General features: G+C 31.8%; 1 protein-coding gene across 6 annotated transcripts in view; it reads right to left on the bottom strand.

The window, feature by feature from the left end:
- pdm3 (POU-domain protein pdm3) overlaps positions 1 to 21,934 on the bottom strand; it is a 112,161-nt gene that overhangs the window by 11,699 nt on the left and 78,528 nt on the right. For 5 of the 6 annotated variants that reach the window (XM_089702392.1, XM_089702397.1, XM_089702395.1 and 2 more), the window contains 5 exons: positions 21,228 to 21,357; positions 19,283 to 19,456; positions 17,231 to 17,371; positions 16,546 to 17,041; positions 3,332 to 3,513 (listed from right to left, as the gene is read on the bottom strand). In XM_089702392.1, coding sequence (XP_089558518.1) covers positions 3,332 to 3,513; positions 16,546 to 17,041; positions 17,231 to 17,371; positions 19,283 to 19,456; positions 21,228 to 21,357 — 1,123 coding nt within the window. The remainder of the gene's footprint in view (positions 1 to 3,331; positions 3,514 to 16,545; positions 17,042 to 17,230; positions 17,372 to 19,282; positions 19,457 to 21,227; positions 21,358 to 21,934) is intronic. The other variant, XM_089702394.1, reaches the window with a different exon arrangement.

Below are 21,934 nucleotides of genomic sequence, written 5' to 3'. Positions count from 1 at the left end.
TTTCTCAGTTATAATTACAAAGCAAAATGTCAGTTGCTAAGTGGCTTGGCGGGCCAACTCTTTGTTGTGGTTTAAGAGCTACTGAAAATTTAGTAACAATCAGTAAATTCATAACTGAAAAGTTATTGAAATGCGATATTAATGAAAATGGACAGGATGTACGGATAGCCCGTACACTTTTTATAAGTATAAATCAAGTGTTTATCTTAGTTATTAAAAAGTTATTCTTCTTTCCTTCTGTTTATTTTTTTAGTCACGAATGTATAGTTTTACTTAAAAGACTGTAACCATAATAAAAGTAATAATATTTATACTCCTATAGCTATTATAGACATCAGAAATAATAAACATATAAGTACTTTAAGAAAAAGAAATAAGTGTTGTGTACGCTTTCATTTTAATTGAAAGATAATACAAGTAATACCTACCCCTATTTTACGTATATTTTATTTGTTTGATATTTAAAGAAGCTAGCAGGAACCACAGGTGCATGTACACTGTTTAAATAAACAAAGCGAAATGCAAAACAAGAGTCGTAAATTATTCGCGAGCTCCTACACTATATCTTATCGATTAGTTATCGGCAACCTTAATTATTTATAATGGGTTTTAATTATTTAATTAATTAATTAAGTTCGTCGCGAGAATGCGGTTCTCTTGGCGGCGTCTTTGATGCCTAAACACACTTATTCCGTTCGCTTTTGTATATTTAGGCGAATTAACCATGTTTAATTGTCATTTTGTCCTTCACTTGTTCTGTTTATTGCTTTGATCAATTATTTTATATGGAAACGGATTCATTAACGAGGTTCGAAGAGTAAATGAGGTTTAACATTTTAATAAGCTACTCAATATGAGGTGTTACAATTGTTTTATGAATTTTATGAAGCGAGTTCTTTTATAGCTGTAATAGGAAACGTCAGTATTTTATTAATGATTATTATGTGTTAATTGAATTCTGTTTTATTTCTATAAAGACCTATGTAGGTACGTTTTTTTTAATGCGCTAAAACGTACATTTATATAAATTATTTACTTATACTACATATTATGAAAGTTGCTAAAATGGGGAAAATATTTATTTTAAGTGGAATGTATTACGTGTAAGTAATAAATTTTTAAAATGGTCCTCTTTTTTACCTAATAGAATTAAAAAATCATTCTATTTGAATTCAATTATTAGATAAACAAAAAATCGTTTAATACTACGTAGACTCTAAATGGCATTCAACTGGTCTCAATAAAGCTAATTGAGCTAAAAACGGAGCGATCTAAACGTATCCTATCGATTTAATATAGATAAATTAGAGCTGGTAAACAGGAGAGGAACTGAGTAATTTAGTAATTGTATCCACTGACAACGAATTAAATAGTAATCAATAGAAATGGGGCCTCGGGCGCGGACTCATTTAGTTTTAGGAGCTGCGACACGATTTGGGCGCGATATATCGTAACGACAGTTATCATATTGTAATTTAAAGAACAATGGAGGTAAAAATTTTATAATGTAATATAATAATTTAGATTTTAGATATTTAAATTACTTTTCGTATCCTATGATTTTACAATTTTATATTTGTACCCGTTAATAACATTAAACTCGTAAAAATAGTGAAGCATTGTTGCGCACACGATTGAATAGCGGAGGGCTATTAATTTGCTTTAGGATATTACTTAACTAAGTAAAACTGAAAATTATATAAAATATTGCTTTCCCGAATAGAAAAGCTCAAAATATCGTGACATCTAAATGCACATCGGAGAAGCTATTGTTTTAAAACGAACACCCATCGATAAAATTTGTGTAGGGTTTTCTGCCTAATTACTTGGGCGAAACTTTAAACAGTTTTTGTACGTTTCCCCTATATCATGATGATTGATGGCAAAATTCATATAGGTAGGTATTCATGTAGGTACATATTATATAGTATGTGTTGTAATTTAAAATAAAAAAACCGTCAATAATTAGTAAAGCAGTAATAATAAGGCTGGTAAGCTTTTATAATCACTTATCTTGTAGTTAATTTTGTAAATATTTTTTCACTAAATATTATAAATTAAAAACAATATCCATATGCTGTTATTTAAAATTTGTGAAGTAACTCGTCAAACTCTAAACTTTTTTCCGCAACACCCATCCAACGATACCTAGGTACTTCACATTTCTCCGTACCGCGAAAATTTTTAACCCCGCTCCATTGTGAGGGGAACTTCCCCTAAATCTAATGTTAATTCGCAATCAAGCAGACTCATGAAAATGGTTAAAAACCTGTTTTGATAAAAAAAAAACCGATATTTAAAACTGACGTTCAAAAACATTAACAACGTAGAATAAAATTAAAATAAAACAGTTTAAAATTAGAACTCTAATGTCGTATGAATTAAACATAATAAAGGGTTTAATATTTTATTCGGTAATAACTTATTAAAATGTCGAAGAGGTCACAGAACTACAGAAATACTATTTCTAGCACGCATCATTTCAGTTCGACTTACATCAACGGTAATTACATTTGCCGAGAACGCTTTAATGTTCAGAAATAGTCTAGAATCGATGGACTCATTATGGAACAATTAACCGACTGGGTCGCACCTCTATAGCTTTTGATATAGCGTTTTTAGTTTTTGTTCACTGATGAATAATTACTCGAATACAAGTTACCAAGAATACATTATTTCTTGCAATCATATTTCAGGTATAGGGTTAAAGCTATTATAAAATTAGGTTAACACCAAACAGACCTCCAAACAATGCAAGTTCATAATGCTTTTAAACTCCGCTCCACATAAAATTACTATACATGCCTAAAGAGATGTCTGCAAAGTCCGAAACGCCATTTACGAGTGAACTAACTAGATTTTACTTATCTATAAAAGTTCTAAGCATGGATCCATTAGCTGCGGCACGACTAACATTGTCTTCTAATACCATAAAGAGTTGGACTGATGCATTGTGAGCACTGAGAGTTCGCGTTTGTATGGATTGCTGATTGTAGTTGTCGATTAAGACCACGGGAATGTGTTTTAACTTCGTATTACAATATATTATAATTATTCTTAGAAGAGGCTAAGTTATTGATTATTTATGGTAAACAATAAAAAATATAAAAATATAAAAATGATAGGCAAGATTAAGTTTCATTGTAACTTCAACTAGTCGAACTTCGACGTGTAAATTCTAATAGATAGCATAAAATTACGAATTTGATGTCAAATGTTATTTCGTTTTGCAAAATTATAACGCTTTTCTTATGTTTTCCAGTTTAGGTGGGTGACATCAGGCAGCAAGTGCTTCAATTTCTTAGACACTGACATGTATTCAGCTACTTACTTGGCGAATCAGCGAGCAGATCGTTCTCTTCATGCGAGGGTGACTTCACGGATCCTGGAGACAGTTTGACCGGCGCGTGGGGTGACGCGTTAGGCCCGGAGCCGACGCTGCCCGTGCTGCTGCCCGGTCCGGCGTTCGCGTGCGATGTCGTGATTGTTATCTCACCGTTTGATGCTGTAAGCCTGTGGGATGATGGTTGAATTAGTTCTGGATGTTCATTGGGATATATTATTTAGGTGAAAAATATGCGGATGGTTAGCTTGCTCAACGCATTTTTTATTCATGTATTATCAGTTAATTATACCATAAAGGAAAGTAATTTTGTACTGCGCTTGCGCATCACTTACAGTAACAGTTTATAGTAACAACATCTGTCGATATAATATAAACGGTCAGAAGTTTTGTCAGTAAAGTTATTGAGCAAAATATTTCTTGCAATAGCAAACAAACATTACAAAGAACCTTTCAAAATCACCCCCAAGCTTAGGTAAATAAACTAACCAAATCATTTCACATCTTTACGCCATTCTTCTCACTTACATCACCTAGATATATATGTTTAGCCCATGAAATGCTCTCCCATAAAAGTACAGACAACAAAAAAGGGTACGCAACACTTATAAGCGTACTACACGTAAAAATATACATTGAAACGTGACAATAGAGACGCAAGTGGATTCGCGGCACAAAACGTAGCTCGTTTCATTAAGTGTGCCATAGCATTAGCGGTAATTGCAGGCTAATTAGTGCTTCATCCGCTGCACACACGCTTTTTATAAATACAATTTAATGTGGAGACAAAATATTTGGTGAAGGGTTTTTGTTCGTACGTGTGACAGTGGCTTAAATGATAAATCCTACTGTAGTTTATTAAACGATGTTGTGTGCTGTTTAATATTGATTATATTATGACAAATTATATTCAAGCAGTTTTATCAAATTAAAAACTACCTAATATTTGATACTGAATAGCAATAATATTAAGAAGGAATACCTATAATTGCCGTGAATGGCAATCCCAATAAGCCTGCCACTCACCCTAATATATAGGTAATTTAATTACAAATGCCCACTAAGAAGCAATTTTTTTCTAGACATTACCTATAATTTATGTTCGCAACGAAAACAGTAGCTGTACGCATTACGCACACATGTAAAGATCATTAATTGTTGCTTCAATTTATCACTGGAACGTACGAGATCGAAATTACACATTAACGAAGTAATTATCTAAATAGTAGTAACATAGGATAAGAATTACTTGTTTGTTTTATATTACATACAAATAATTTTATGGGTAAACAAATGCTCTTTATTCGTAGCACAATCTAATGTTTCGAATCATATGTGGTAGATATCTATGTTCCAATTATTTTTTGTGTCGTGTGAATAGTTGTCGAATATCTTTGATTTTTATTGAATTAATTTATAAAATCAGAATTTGTACGTCTTCGTAATCGTCCATAAATCGTATAAAATGCCGAAAGGAAAGCGTTGGTACTACGGAACAAACCACTTCTCTTTTATAACTTTGCGTTCTTTATGCTCATTACTTCGCTCTAAAGTCTAATAAGTTCTCATTAAGTGAACTGCACATTACGAGGATAAGAAATATCGTTTTGTGAACTTTCTTTAATATTAATACGCGTGCTATATCCCGTTTATAATATTTAATGATTATTTATTGTTTATAATGAATTAATTTTATGCAAGACTGAAACGTATATTGTTAACAAAATTAATGAATTATAAATATAAAAAAAATCAATTGTAATTATTTGTTAAAATTAAAACAGACTTATAAACTTTACGTTATAAAATTTAATCGGTATACGGATAAAAGGTTTCTTCCCAACGCACATATTCATGTGTATCTTGTAAAAAACAATATTAGTGCTTGAAAGAAACATATTATGCAGGCACTTGACATATGTCAAACAGTGTCAGTAAATTCACTAAGGTAAAACAAAGAATTTCAGCAATGCACCTTAACAGACATTACGATATTAAAAAGGTAGTATTCATGCAATATGCAAATTCGTTCGACACGACGTAATTAACGAAAGAAAAATTTATTCATCGAAGTAAAGTAATTAATTATATTCTTCTGTAATGTAAAAAGTATATATTTCGCGCCTTTGCATTTAAATGTATGTTGAGAATGAGTCCACATAACCTGTATAATCTGTATACATTACTACGTCTTTTACATACATTTCATATGCTCTGTAGCAATAAATTATTGGTCGCAAAGCGTGTAATGTAATTTAAACTTGCCCCTGGCGATTTAAGTTCAAACACTTAATAATTTGTCCGTAAAATATACTTATACTCCTGTTTTCAAATAATAAACATAAAAAAAAACATGACAAGATGATTTTGTTATTAATGTTAAGTTCCATTGTAATTATCTATGATAATTATTACGTGTGATTCATGTAAGTGGTGTTGAATTTAAATATGAATTATAGAACAAGATTGCTATTTTTGTTAACCATGTAACGATATTGTTTAATATTATAAAAAAGTTGAAATAGGTTTCGTTTGTAATTTTTAAGGTAAGATTGAACTAAGGTGAAAAAGAGGAATGATTTAGAATATAAAATTATAGAATATATAATATTGTATATAGTGATTGATGAAAAAAATAACTACGTTTTATTTAGGTAGTTATAAATCATAATAATGATAATCCGTCGTAATATTAAGGATGATTTAAATTTACATAGATTTATATTCGATAACTCCTATGAGATTATCTCGATTTTTTGTTCTACATTTGAACAAAACGATTTCTTGTAAATAATATGCTCCCGCGTTACAAAAGTCTTAATTTTATTCAAACAGCCTTGCACGGCGTAAAATCGTACTCGTAAAAAACCTTTTTGTTACAAACCAACCGTTGATTTCACAATGACTTAACATTTTAATGTAACTTTAAGGCTGCAGTCTAGCAAAATTGCGTTTTCAACAAGTTATTTGACAATTTTTTCCCGGCTAATGAAATGATAAACTGAATTTTTTTTTCTTGTTTATCAATAAGTGTTATATACGCAATGCGCCTGAATTTTTTCACATTTATAAAGTTACTTTATGTTACCTTAATCAGGCCTTGAAGATAAGTCTCTTTCCCCCAAAGACATTTCGAGCTAAGTTTGTGCACTCACTACGTTGCAACCGATTACAATTTACACAATCTGATCAGCGCATTATTATCCTTATATAGTCGTTATTAAAAACTGCTGAATACAATTGCCGAAAAACTTATGATTTTCTTAATTAGAACGTTATAAATTCATTAAATTTCCCATTTTTTGCCTTACAAAATCTATTGATAAATACTGCTAAAAGTTATTTTTTCCATTAATTTATTCGAGTTGGTTGAAGACCAATGAGTATTAATCCTTTAAAATTTTTTTTTTTTTAATTTTGATAATTCTTTAAATATTAAAAAAATATTTAAAATAAGTAGGAAAAATCCTAGCGAATTTCTTTAGTCGCGCTCCTTGGGCCGGAGCGTTCTGACGTGTGCTCTACGCTCGATTTTCCTTCATACCGAAGTGAAAGTTGCTCTACTTCATTAAATTTAATATTTTTGTTAATTGATTAAAAAAATACGCGTGTAACTACTAGAAAAAAAATTATCTTCGAACATAAAGTTAATGAAACCAAATAGATTGCAAAGGTGATTGGCAACAATTTCTTTATTTTACGGGGTGTCAGTAAAGGGATGTATTTACTTACTTTAAAACTAAAGTAAGCTCATAAATTTTCTTATAATATAATTTTTTTGAAGTTCCAAAAATGTTTATTTTTCGTTTGAGAAATACAAAATATAATATAAACTTGTATTGAGAACTTGAACTTCCCAAGTTCATCCGGGGAAATCCCCATACGGGGAAAATGATTTGTTTACTCCAAAATTGATCCGAGGTGTTTTAATTTTTTCTTGTAGTCATTTTCAACGTAGCGGCATGTTGTTTGATTATTAATTTTGTAACTTAAATACAGGATGTTGGTTTTATATTCTGATCTTACAGACGCGCTGACAAATTTAGTCCGCCATTTCTAGTTTAGTCTACCAACTCTAAGTACCAATATTAAAACGAATGGATTATCATCACATCATCAAAACTCAGATGTAATGGAAGATCATAATAACATAGAAAATTCAATGGGTGTAGAGAACTAAACAAACAGAAGTAACAGAGACGCGAAGAATAAAAAAAGAGGACGAAAACGATAATTCGTTGATGCTTTCCCTTTTCGACGTATTCTTAGGGTACATCACCAATCTGCAAAAAACAAAACTGATGATTCCCAATTGCTGATTAAAAATGAAAAACAAATAATCGACAACAGTGGTGAAAATTTGCTGATCACAATGAAACATCCTTCAGTGGTAGCAGATTTACTCATTTCAAATGTATCGGTGAACAGCGTAAAGGAGAGGAGGACAGGAAAACATTATGAATGTGGATGGTGGATTGTATACAGGGTGTAATCGATAAGTATGTGCAGGCGATTATGACGTTATTATTGCAGGTATCAAAAAACTTAAAACTGATATCGAAATTACTTTACCTAATGAGCAAAATGACAATAATAACTTTTTAAAAGTATAACGAGAAATATCTAAAAAATTTACTTTATACACTCCCATATCAAAAAAGGAAAATGGGACTAGTAGAAGTTAAATGTTTGTAGAAGTTAATCTAATTCCGGCAAAAGATATGAATGCGGAAGATGCGGTTAAAAAAAAATTTAATATTTGAAATACATTGCAAAAAATAACACTTTTGTCATAGATAAGAATCATGACTATTTTTTCTAAATTCAGGGACAACTAAACGTTGCAGAAGCAGAAGTCTGCTTATTTGCTGTTTGGACTGGAGTGAATAATTCGTTAAAAATAGAATATAATATAAAAAAAAGTATGTAACGTTTAGGCAAAATAAAATGATGGACCATTATCAAGATTTTACATAAATTGCCTACTGTCAGAATTGATTGATTCGAGACTTCAGCATTCGATGCCCATCAAGGACCCACTATATCATTCAAGCGATTAAAAAAAAAGAGATAAATCCAGTGCAACCGATAAAGCATCAGAATGCTAGCAAAAGATTTATTAGGTTTATCAATATAAATCTATATATTACACATAATATAATAAATCTGTAGAAGACGCGAAGACTGACATCCGCGCGGACGGAGTCGCGGGCAGAAGCTAGTCAGAAATAAATATCTTTTGTTTTCATTTGCGTATTTTTCTATTTTATAATTTTTTAACACAAACATTACATTTTTTTTATTATATACAAAATTTGTTTATCCGTTTTATTAGTTAAACTGAACAACTTTCACTAAGAAACTTAGGTCGAAAAAAATGTATAGAGTTATGCATTTTGTATGGAAAGCTTATTTTTTTTTATATTTCGTCCTTTCTTTGTAAAAGTTGATCAGTTATATAAACATGAAGTTGAAGATATCAATAGAAAGTATTCGCAAATTTTGTGTACTGATAAAAAAAATCACCCGGTGTAATTTTCACGAAAATTGTTTCAAATTGTCATTTTTGGTACTTATTACGAATATTAAATTATGCATACGAATGATTTAATTTTTAAAAATTAAGTGGAGCAACTTTCCCTTAGTACATTTGTATTATTTACATATAGGATGACAGGATGCATTTGTTTGCACTACTAGACCAAGCCCTTAATAGACGTCAAATGACATACAATATTTATCTAGATTGTAGGCCAACAGAAATGAGGTATTAAACTTAATTATGGATGCGAGAATTAATGCTTCGAGCTAGTAATTATGAGGTCGCATTAAGTTAATGTCTTTGAAGTACTGGCGCGCACATATAAATTTACTTTAATGGATGTATAGTACAATCGACTTCAAAACGTAGGAATTAAAAATTGCATGTTTTATTAATTTAAACAATGTTTGGATCAAATGCTAGCCGCTAGGTCGCACCTTTCGCTAAATGTTAATCACCCTTTCACGCGTTTTCCTTATCAGTTATCAATTTGCTTATTTCCATTCACGATCCATTAGTGATGAAACATATTTCAATAAGCTAGTTTCCTATAAACTATAGTTATTTATTTAAGCTTGGATTGTTTAAAAAAACGCTATGTAAAAATTGTTATAAGGTTCGCCTTACGACTGTGTAAACTTAAATTGTAAATTGACAAATTGTAGTTTTAGGTAATTTATAATAATCAGCATATACATTGTTTATATTAACATTCATTTGTAAAATTACGATAAAACAAACTTATTCAACAGTACTCTAATTAGGCCCTTTTAAATGCTAATATAAACTAACCCTTTGACTTATGGGACATTAATATTGTTTTCAAGGCAACCCATATTTTATCGGCGACTGTACTAGTGTTTAATAAATTAAAATACTCAAATGATTTATAATTAAGTTACACGCATTGAGTTGATATCAATGCTATTTATCGCAAATACTAGCGGTGTTAATGCTTGCTTGTTGAGTATTTACAGAAATAATACGTGATTAACATATTTATAACTAGCTGTGCCGCGCGGTTTCACCGCATTGCTCCGTTCCTGTTGGTCTTAGCATGATGATATATGTATAACCTTCCTCGATATATGGGCTATCTAACACAGAAATAATTTTTCAAATCGGACCAATAGTTCCTGAGATTAGCGCGTTCAAATAAACAAACAAACAAACTCTTCAGCTTTATAATATTAGTATAGAATATAGATCTATTTTCAGATACTAACACGATTCGATCAAGGGAAACGGTATTTAATATAACCTATATTATGTTAAACAAAATGTAATGTTTAACGGCTGCTTTAATTTTGTTTGTAATTTCAATTGATTGCTAGACCAGGGTAGATAATTTTTGGACTTGTAGTTTTGTCGGAAATGAGAGAGACCATTTTTTTCTCTTAAAAGCTCCTCCCCTCCCACTTCCCGAACTCGGATTGACTGTAATTTATATTTCCTTATGTACATTTTTATCATATTTTCCTCCTTTTCTAATGGGTTTCATCCTACTACGATTTTTTTTCACTTTTTATTATTTTTAAAGGCTTCTACCCTAGTGTATGTCGTCTATCTTTTAAGATAGATTCCACTAAAATATAATATAGGATCACAAAATAGCCATTTCCTTTATACAGTGATCGCGTGAGTATAAAACTGAGTTCAAGATTTGATTCTCAGGGAACCAAAAACATTGTACCTATTGGGCGATAAGGATAGGTACGTATACATCTAATCAAAATCTTTATTAAACTATACGTGTTAGGCAATTAATTATACTTTTTAGGGTTCGTTTTTTCTTTTTCCTATTTGTCTCAAGTAATTGAAATCCAGTCATATAAATTCTCTAAAGCGATGTCTTTGATTTTTTCAAAATTATACGCTAATCAAAGTAAAAAGCGATCATGTCATAATTTTATCGGCAATAAAATATACCGTATAAACTATCTTCTATAATATCTATTTACCGACATAACATGACTTCGTCACCGTACCTCATGTAATTATACCAGCATACTTTACACTAATTATATGCTCGCAATAGCCTTGAAAAGCGGACGGGGATTTATAAGATAATTTTGCTATTAATGTATTGTAATTCATTAATTATCGTCACCTTGGAGGTTGCTGGTTGAACTACGGGGTTCTAGAATCTAGATTATCTAATACATTTCTATAAAACCTACCTATATCTTGAAATTCTCATCATCATCATCAGCCCATATACGTTCCCACTGCTGGGACACGGGCCTCCGTAATCCACCACGCTGGCCAAGTGCGGGTTGGCTTGTTTAATATATCTTAATCTTAATCTTAATACTATTATAAAGGCGAAAGTTTGTAAGTATGGATGTATGGATGTATGGATGTATGGATGTTTGTTACTCTTTCACGTAAAAACTACTAAACCGATTACAATGAAATTTAGCACACATATAGACGGTAACTTGGATTAACACATAGGATAGGTTTTATCCCGAAAATCCCACGGGAACGGGAACTATGCGGGTTTTCCTTTGAAAACGCGGGCGAAGCCGCGGGTGGAAATCTAGTTAATTATATTCAAGGGCTTTTCCTTATACCTTTGATGTTGATCTATGTAACTAAGGTATGTAAAAGCTACGTTTGAAACGCAAATATTTGTTTTACTTTTACTGAAACAAATAGTTCTTCGGCTACATATAATATGTACACAAAAATTAGGCTACATATAATATTTTGGTATTTACTTCGAAAGAAAGTACCATACCATATTGTATATTATTATGTATGCTCTTATTATAATAATTAATAACAAATAGCGTTACTTTAAATACAATTTTTTTTCCATGTTATCTACTTAGATGTTTTGGTGAGATAGCGATATAGCGCTACAATGTAATTAACTAGGTATAATTAATAAATTATATTTATTTTTAATGCAGTTACCTTGGCCACGTATACTAAAAACTCTTTATTTAATAATTGTTTACTGATTTTAGTACATACTTTCATAATTCATTCAAAAAAAGAAACAAAAAATTTTTTGTCAAAACACTTGAAAGTCAATCAGACAATTTGTTTTCAAACATATTAAATCAGCCAATATTTAACATTGTAAAATCACAGCAATACGTACCTATACAAACAACAACACGTAGTTAGTTCATCATGAAGTCAGTTATTAAAACATATATTTTAATATCGCTCGGTTTTCAATAAAAAGCTCATCATAAACATTTTTCCTAAAAACGCATACAACATGCATTTTACTTGCATAAAATAAATTCAATAGCGTTCCGGTCCTTGATATGTCATTATTATAACACACGCATATCTCGATAACAAACAAGTTATATTAGATTGTAAACAAGTATTTCTAGTAAGGATAATTATGTGTGTTTAATTGCATTAACTGGAGTACCATTTGATAACATTTAATACATTAGGTACTAAGCGCGTTATACCGAGAATAATTGACTCTTGCTCTTTAAAAATATCAAGTATTTTGTGATCTTTCGTTCTTAATTAACAAACTTGTAATTATTGTTTACATAATGCGATCTCTAGCACCTTGTTAATGCGCTTTCGTAATTGAAAATATCCTTTTGAATTCATGTATTTATACTGTGTTTTAATTGAATACGACTTGTAGTGCAATAAACTAGTATAAGTTAGTATTTACTTATGTAAGGCGATAAATTAGGAATATTCAACACGATTTACTTAATTATTTAATTAATTAAACGTTTGTCGTTTTCTACTCTACACTTAGTATGGTCTTGGATTGACTCACTATTGATAAATACGAAGACGTTGTATCTACTAACATAAATGAAAAATAATACAATAGTTCAATCTAGTAATAACTAAAATAAATTGGGTGTCTAACATCACTATTCACTATTCTTCAATACCGCAATAGATACAGTAAACTGCGTTTGTCCTTTTCCGCACGATCATAACCAGAAAATGATTCGTGTAGATTATGTAATTATATCAAGCGATGTACATCCTGCCTATAATTAGCATAAAATACCTCATTATGATAGATAATTGTTGAGCGGTTTTTCCTTATTACGTCCGCGGCGTCAAGATACATGCGACTGATTAATATTTTGTATTTATTCATGTTACAATATGATCTATTTCATGTAGAATCAGTCATTGTGAAAAGTGTAGCTAATTAAGGGGATTCTTTCGTGTTTTGCAAATGTAGAGAATAACAATAAATTCAGTTTTAATACTAATTTTACTGGTAAATTAGATTAAATTAAATTAAATGATAAATTAATAACTAAAAAGGTTCTATTATACGCACTAATGTTCGATTCAATCGACATTTTTATCACAAAGACACAAATCAATAAGGTATTTAATATAAATTATTCAATGTCTGATTCATTGTTATAATCTTATCATTTAACTGTTGTCTAGGATAGTTCATAAACGGTAAAGGTGTAGATATATTAATTTAAGAGAATATTCGATTTATTACCTATTAATCTTGTTAGTTTCTAAGTTCCCATAAAGTTAAGTGAATATCTTGAAACATAACTGTCAGATAATTTCATTTAAAATGCTATAACCTAAAACGACCATTTAGATAATATCAAAAAACAATTTATTTGCAGTTCACAAAAAGCATTTATATTTATTGGAAGTCATAAAATTCCTTACGGTTTAATTATGTTGTTGCTTTTATAAGTAACAAGCAAACTCCACAAAGAGATATTCATCTAGAATGTTTTCGTTTAAAGTAAATGAATATGCTAATAATTTAGTTGCATGTCGCTCGCTTGTCATTCAATTTATAATTAACATAGTCTAAAAAATTAGGCCTTTTTGCGTGTAACAACATTCGTGTGTAGGATTTATGCTTTAATAGCAATATGAGTTTTGCTGATAAACCTCTAAGCCTTTTAAACTTAGAGGCCGTTGCGATTGAATTGTATTAAAATGTTTACAGTATTTGTTTATCTTATTATGTTGAAATGAAACAATGTTTTAACGACTGCATAATTGATACTTTTTCTAGAACTGAACTAGAAAATATTGTTAAGTTATACGTTTACCAATTATTGTGGTATTTTAATAAGGAACAACTGGATATTGTTATATTGTTTTTGTATGTTTTAAAAAATTTCACGTAATGTTCAGATCTACATCAAATAAAAAAAGCTAGAAGCAATCAACCCGCGCACGTACCTACCTATATTTAAAATAATAATATTAGGTATGTAGGTACCATTTATTTACTTTAAGTTTACTTGATGACTTTTTCATTTTTATAAGCACTAATGTAAGGTAACGGCACCAGTCGTGGACAAGCATCCAGTAATGGACAAAATAAATATTAAATTTAAATATTAAGACCAAAATGAACGTTATATAATTTGGCAATACTTAAAATAAAAGTTTGGTTCATAAGCTATCAAAATACGACATTTCATCTTATTCGGCCAAAATGTTTGAAGATGGCAGAACGTTATGTTTAGATGCTGCGACTCGTTTCGAAAAAATCCGTTTTTACTAAGAAAATCCTTAAGGAAGTGAGGACACAATTTTGGTTATAAGAATTTTTGTATAAATGTCAGCAAAATTTGATATTACTTTTATTTATAGTAGTTAAGTGTACGAAATATTACACGATTTAGTATCATGATAGGTTATGTTGTTTAAATAAAATTCATCAGTGTCCATAACTGGATTTAATTCTATGGATATATCCATTTATGGACATTTGTCGAAAATAAACTTTTTTTAAAGATATTAATTACATGCGCTTTTCTGTATTGTCTTTTCTTTCTGATTAATAATATACCTATCACGACCATTTCAAACAAAGGGTTCCAATATTGTACAACAATTGTCCATGACTGGATTTGCTTTGGTTCCTATAATGGACATTGATATTTTTTGTTAAAATTACACTAATGGGTCCAACAACATAATATCTAATAGAGAGATCTAGAGAGTTCTCTGATGAACTGTTTGGATCGTTGTCTGCTGCTAAATTCCACCACCATATAGCACACACGCTTAAATTTCATCCACACCGTCTTGACAACAGTTTAAAAAAAGCTTTTTGCCTCGTGCTACAATTTGGAATCCATATCGATGGACCGATCAGATTAAGGCTGCTGGCGGATTCAGATTGGCGATTCACTTCACGAGTGTAGCGGAATGCCAGGAAACAGAGAGATATGGCGGAACATCGTGACGCGGGTAACATCTACCCCCCTAGAGTGATATGACGAAGAAGAAGAAGTCCCAAAATGGATGGAATGGCAGTACTTTTTTTATTTATATTTTTCATCCCTGACTTAAAAAAAACCATATTGGTGTTTCTTAACGGACATAACTCGTATTTAACGATGCATTTGTGCAATTTTTGCCTAGAAAATGGAAATTAAGACTGTTTTAAATATTATAAGTATGCAAAATAATTAATAAGTATTATTTTTTATAAATACATCCCCGATTTATTGTATTCCAATCATCATTTTCAAGATTCTATTGATAACTATAAGTCTTCTCCAATTGTAAATAACTGGAGAAACGACATTAGGTACAGTCCATAAATGGGTGTTCATAACTGGATGTTGTCCAAAACTGGGTGTCCATCATTAGATTTTTCACTGTCCAACACTGGTGCAAAAAAGTGGTTTTTTAATTTATAAATAACTTCATTATTTATGCATTGTAATCTTTTTTCTAACATTGGTTACGTTAAACTAACATTGAACTAAAGGTATAACTAAACAATATCCAATAAAGTTAAAAAGCCTACGAGAAATTTGCAAAAAACTTCAATTTTTTCCTTAATCTGTACAAGACTGGTGCCGTTACGTTAGGTAACTAGAAATTTAATCGTTCTAATTGTGACAGCTTAATCGTTTATCAATATGAGTCATAAATTGTAATAACTTTATAGCAAAGCTCTAATAGCTCCCATAACTGAATAAGAAAATTAATTTAATAACGCTAGAAAATATAATTTCTAATTCCTCTATTAAACGATCGGCCACCAATTGCATAGACTATGTAATATGTATAACATTACGTAACCGGTAACTGCACGAATATGAATGAGCAAGAAACTGCCACAGTGATACTTGCAGTCGCTACACACAAAGACGTAATTCGCAGACCCTTTCAAATTCCATTTAATGCCTACACGGACAACCGTTGATTAAACACACACACGCGCCGTGTGTCGGCCGAGTAATTACACTCATTGTCACATAATTACAACTAACATTTGTCATTGCACCCACGCCAACTTTATCTACCGATAAAACATAACAGAAATAAGCTTGGATTATGACTGTGGTGGTCCGACCACTCGAACGAATGTACTGGTATTTCAACGACTCCATTCCATATTTTCGTTAAAAAAAATTGATATCGAAATTGCTTGCGTAAATATTTATTATTGGAACGTTAAGTTTAGGCGGAAAATAGTTTTAGTTTTGATTGGATTAATTAGTACGCGTCTGAAAATTTCAGTTTATTTTAGAATGTGATTTTAATACTTCCAAATAGGACGTCTCGATTCTCGAATTATTGTCAATTTGCGAATTTGAAAAATTACCAGTTATTTTCACCTACAATATTGAATATCTATAACCTGTTATAAATACCAAAGTAACTTTGTTTGATTGTAAATTTCAATTAATCTTACCTATTAATACTGTTCATTGCCGCTGCGCCTGCGTTTTCCCGTTCGTTCCTATCTCTAGATCCGCCTGCGAACCTTTCGAAGTTTTCTCTCTCCTTATAATGCCGGTCCGGTCGGGGCGACGACGATCGCCGCCCTTGCATCTGCTGCGGCATATTGTTCTGTTGCACCGTCTGCAGAAGGTTGTGATTGCCTTGCGGCTGCTGTTGTTGCTGTAACGCCTGGAGCAACTCTTGGGCATTTGTCGCACCGTTGGATAAGAAGTTTGGCAAGCCGGGGTTCAGGAGCGCGTTCGACAGGGTCGGGTTTAACATGTTCGGTCGAATGTTTTGCGTTTGCTGCGGGTTGGAGTTGAGGAGCTGGTGAGGTTGGGCCATCGCTTGGAGGTTGGCGAGCGACGTGGACACCACTTGGCCATTGTTCAGTGCTAAGTTCACCATTTGATCGTTCGAGTTCACGTGGTTGACCGGTATCGTGAGAATCGTTTGCGTGGCTATTCCTGTTAAAGAAAAAGAAAGACATTTGAAACATCATGCTATTTAATGTTTCAGCATATACCCAGAAAATTATTGATCTATTTCTTACAGTAAACCTCGTTAGTATATTATCGGCTTCTTTCTTTCTATCAAATTGAATAGTAAATAATGAAACTTTTGTAGACATGTAATAAATATCACTGCAGTATTACCTTGTGAGGTCGGTATAAGCAGCTGAGCGCCCTGGATGCCCTGGACGAGCTGACCTGAAGCCAGAATCAGTTGTGGCATGGGCGACGGCATCGCTGGGGGCAGCATGTTGTTGTTGCTCACTGGGTTTGGCGATCCCATCCCTATGGGACAAGACATAAGGTTTGTTTTTTATGATTTTTTATGGAATGTGTTTATTATGACTAGTATTATAAAATATTGTTTAAGTTTAGAATAGTTAAATATGGTCAAGATATCACAATGATTATAAATTATAAGCTTTGAATATTTAAGTGTAAAAATTGTGTTTTCTAAATCAGAAAACAATTAATTTAATTTGATGGTTATGTTATCGCATGATGAAGGTACGTAACATGTTAATATTAACACGTTATTTTATACAACCGATGAATTTTATCGTCAAAAGACAATAAACTTTACAACTTGGCTAATACAATTAAATATAATCAAAGTACCGTTGCTTTATGACAATATACCGTAGTCCGTAGCTAAAATCGAGTTACCATTCGCACAAATTGTTTAATTGTGTAACTTGCCTACCAAATACTTCTATTCTAATGTATCAATCAATATAATATTTTATCTTAGCGGTACGCATCTGTCACGGTAACACTGTCGGAACAATCGTGCCCATAAATACTTTCTATTCCTCATGATTATAAACAATAAAATAATATCGTAATTACAAAGATGCCGATCTCCACGAAGACAATAAAATGATAGGAAATCACACGAATCTATCGGCAACCGAGCAAGACTAATTTACCGCGAACAAAACGACCCCACGAAAAATCTAAAAAACATTACGAGCATGCCTTAACGTTAAATTCGGTATTAACATAACGTATTCATTTAAACCATGACATTTCACATTTTGTAATAAATGCTCTTTCCTACGGCGCATCAATTAAGAGCCGAAAAAAATGTATAATTAGGTCTATTAAGACAATAAAACTCTTAATGATACCGCAACAGTCGTAGCCGTGCGTTCGTGAAAAAACATGTAATTATACTCATTATTTAAATAGGTTTTTTCATCCATTACGGCATAGATTTAATGGGAGGGCTCGCGGGCCGCTATCTTGGTTTCATTAATCGATTGGATTCGGTAATCACCTAATTACTAGCCACGTGATTTTCGAGTTAAGAGTTTTAATGCACAAACCGTGTCCCGCTTATTATATCAATCTGTCTAATTAGTGGTTAACCCTCGCCGTTGAGTGGGCTATTTGACGCGCTGAAAACCTAAGAGCGAGCTAAAAGGTAACAGTTTTTGCTAAAATAGGATCTGTGCGAGGGACCGTTGAGAGCGCGAGAGGTCAGAAATTGGTTTAAATTAATTGCGTTTAAACTTGGTATACCTGAAAATTTTGACAATGTTAGAATTAAGGGATTTTACGAATTCTACGTGCCGTAATTGACGAGCTTTTTGTAATTAATCAACGTATTTGTGTTACTATGTACATATTTAAAAAATTCAAGGAAGTTTGGATTTTTAATAAAAATAGATTTTTCAAACAAATAGACTACTATTATTTTGTTTGACTATTGTTTTTAAATAATTTGAACAGTTTCTGATTTTTTTAAATAGTTATCGCAATGCGTATTATTGATTCTTAGATATAAAATATAGACCTTCATACTTTACTATTTGTGCTTATTAAATAAATAAGTCTTACACTAACATAATTCTTTACATTTTCCTATAGTTCAAATCGGAATTGGGGTTAAAAGCCTACGTCTTTCAGTAACTAGTAATAGATTTCATTCAAAACTAGCGGTCCGCCCCGGCTTCGCCCGTGGTACATATTTACGTTTTCTCTACATAAAAACCATCCTCGTACTTCAAGGAATATAATAAAAAAAGAATTATCGAAATCGGTTCAGCCGTTATCGAGTTATGCGCTTACCAACACATTTTGCGATTCATTTTTATATATAAGAGATGAATTAGGTAGTTCTTCTGTTTTTCTTCACAAAACCTAATCATTCCTTCTTATTATAAGTATTAAAAATAGATGATAGCTCCTAACCTGGTGCACTAACGCTCAAATTGAGCGGCGAGTTGATGACCGGGTTGGGCATGGACGTCAGGCCCTGCAGGTTGGCCGCCAGCTGGGACATCTGTTGTGACATCTGCTGCTGCGACATCGGCATGCCTTGCTGCATATTCGCCAGGTTCTGGAGGTTTTGGAACATCGACGCCACTGCAATCGAGACTAATGTTAATATGGTATGATCGATGACTTGATTGGGTTAAGGGATTTGGTGTGGAACTGTTGTAAATAGTTTTTTTATCATTTCTGTGTTCTAAAGGGGCATGTTGGCTAGGTTTTGGAACATCGACGCCATTGCAATCAATGGTTATGTTTGAATGGTGCGTTTGGGTGACGGGCTTTTGTATGAAACTGTAGTGGAAGTACGTTGTTTAGAAAATAATTGATCTATGTGAGTTTTGTTTAGATAACTAAAATAGAAGCGGACGTTAATTTATTTTAATCTATTAAAAGTACGCACACATATTTTTTATTTTTATTGTAGTTATTTACTAGCATTGCATTGTAATATCAGCTTTTAAAATTGCATAGAAATTTAGCGCGTATAACATTTACCAGAATAAAACATTTTTAGATTAAAAGTTGTTTTTTTCATAACTGATTGTATTAAATTAGCCCACAGAGGATTTAAAAGCTTCTAAAAAATTCAGGTGCATAATATAGCAAATTTATGACAATTAATATTGAATATAGAACTCTACGCCTTTGCAGCATTTCATCTCTAGGTATTACACATGACTGAGACTCAAAATAGATTATCATACCAATAGGAATCGCTTAACAATAGTCTAATCTTAAGTTCGACAGAACCCAGGGCATGTTAAAATTGATTTTAAAGAATAAAAGTCTTTTATTTCTACAAAAACTCAATATAATAGCAGTGACAATTTTAGATCTCGTCTTATATTATTATTGGAGTAATAAAAAAAGGGAAATTGTCACGAAAAAATTGTATTTAGTGGTAGGTACGAGTATGTAATTTTCTAAATCTGACATTTAACTGCAATATCTATTAATGTAAGAAATTACGGTTTACAATAATTAATCAATAAAGATTACTAATATTATAATAGTGATAAGAAAATACTCAATTGAATCATACAAAATTGTCATTATCATAAATTTTTGGCATAAGTAGTTTCTACACGGATTAGTAGAGATTAGATACATTTCTCATAATATTTGGAGACTGGTAAACGATCAATGTCATCAGACGCTAGCCAATTAGGTACACAGGATATCGTAAGTGTTCAAGCATGTGTATTGTGTGCAATACAATTCTGGGAACGATCTTGGAGATCTGATTCGATAGAATTTATATTTAGAAGATTATTGATTTTCATTATAAGAAAAGCAATATGGGAAATTTAAATGTCAAAGTGGGGTCTATCCTCTCTTATTCCCTTAAGAAATAACAGTTTTATATTATCTATAGTATTATTTAAATAGTTTACTGACCTAGCAATATCGATAGAGCACAAAAAATATGTTAAAGCGTTTGCAATTTTATTTCTAATGATAAAAAGCTCTCACGTGAGCGTGATCAGCTCGGTAAGCTACTTAAGGAAAGGCTGTTAGGTTTTCAGTTTTCATTCTTTAGATAAGGAGGACTCTTATGATCTTGAACATCAGTTACAATACATAATTATATTAGGTAGGTTAGGATTGCAGTCTTATAAATAGGATGACAAGGTCTCATATTAGAATGAAAATCGTTAATCTACTTAAAGATATTTAACTAAGAATAATTGGTTATGTTATCTTAGGATTGCAGTTTTTCAAGAATTAGAAGGAACTTATAGTTGGTTAGGGTATCTTAAAATTGCAGGTTCCATTCAAGAAAATAGGATTGTTATGACCGTAAGGATCAGATCATTAATCTACTTAAAGTACCAAGTAAGAAGCAGCAGTACGAACTCACTGGAGCCATTCAAGTGCGGCTGGTGCGGCGTGCGCGCGCGCGGCGACGGCGTGCGCGGTTCGGCTACCTGCGCGCGCGGCCCGCCGCCCTCCGGCGAACTCGCGCCGCTTTCCCGGTCCGACTCCGCCTGCTGGGTAATTTTCGCGTTATTTGGGAAGGTTTTGCTTATTACTATAAACTTATACCTAAAGGTAGGTTCCGTTACACAATACTATATATCTTAATTCAATCAATAGATTCAATTTTAAAATGTATAGGTATGGTAAAATGACTGGGTAATGTAGGAGAAAAACTCCTTGCAAGTTTTTTATGCGTAACAAGTTTTTGGGAAAATATTTCTAGTAAGGTGTAGTATTTACAATAAAATTAATAAATAATTATATTATGACAATAAGTAAAAAATCTACATCAAATTAATGTTTAATGGTATTGAATTTACACACGGTTCATTCTTATCAACAAATTTTGGGTGTCATATTATTGGAATTGCATAGTTTTGGATAAGTAAAAAGATCAATAAATTATCGTATTAACTATTAACCATTATTGTACAATTATTGATTAGTCCGCACTAGACAACACGCGTCCATTAACATCTGTATTAGTAGTTATTAGCAGAGATATGTATGCAAGTAATGAAAACGTAACAATTTGATTAATAAGAATTTAAGTGAGAATTACATGGTAAGGGAAGATCTATTGTTCAA

The sequence above is a fragment of the Colias philodice genome, chromosome 13 (genome assembly GCF_061535455.1).
Source record: "Colias philodice isolate Cphi_HAF_F1 chromosome 13, ilColPhil1 Martin Lab GWU primary, whole genome shotgun sequence".
Taxonomy (NCBI): domain Eukaryota; kingdom Metazoa; phylum Arthropoda; class Insecta; order Lepidoptera; family Pieridae; genus Colias; species Colias philodice.
The sequence above is the reverse complement of the archived record's forward strand: the minus strand, read 5'-3'. Positions and strand labels throughout refer to the sequence as shown.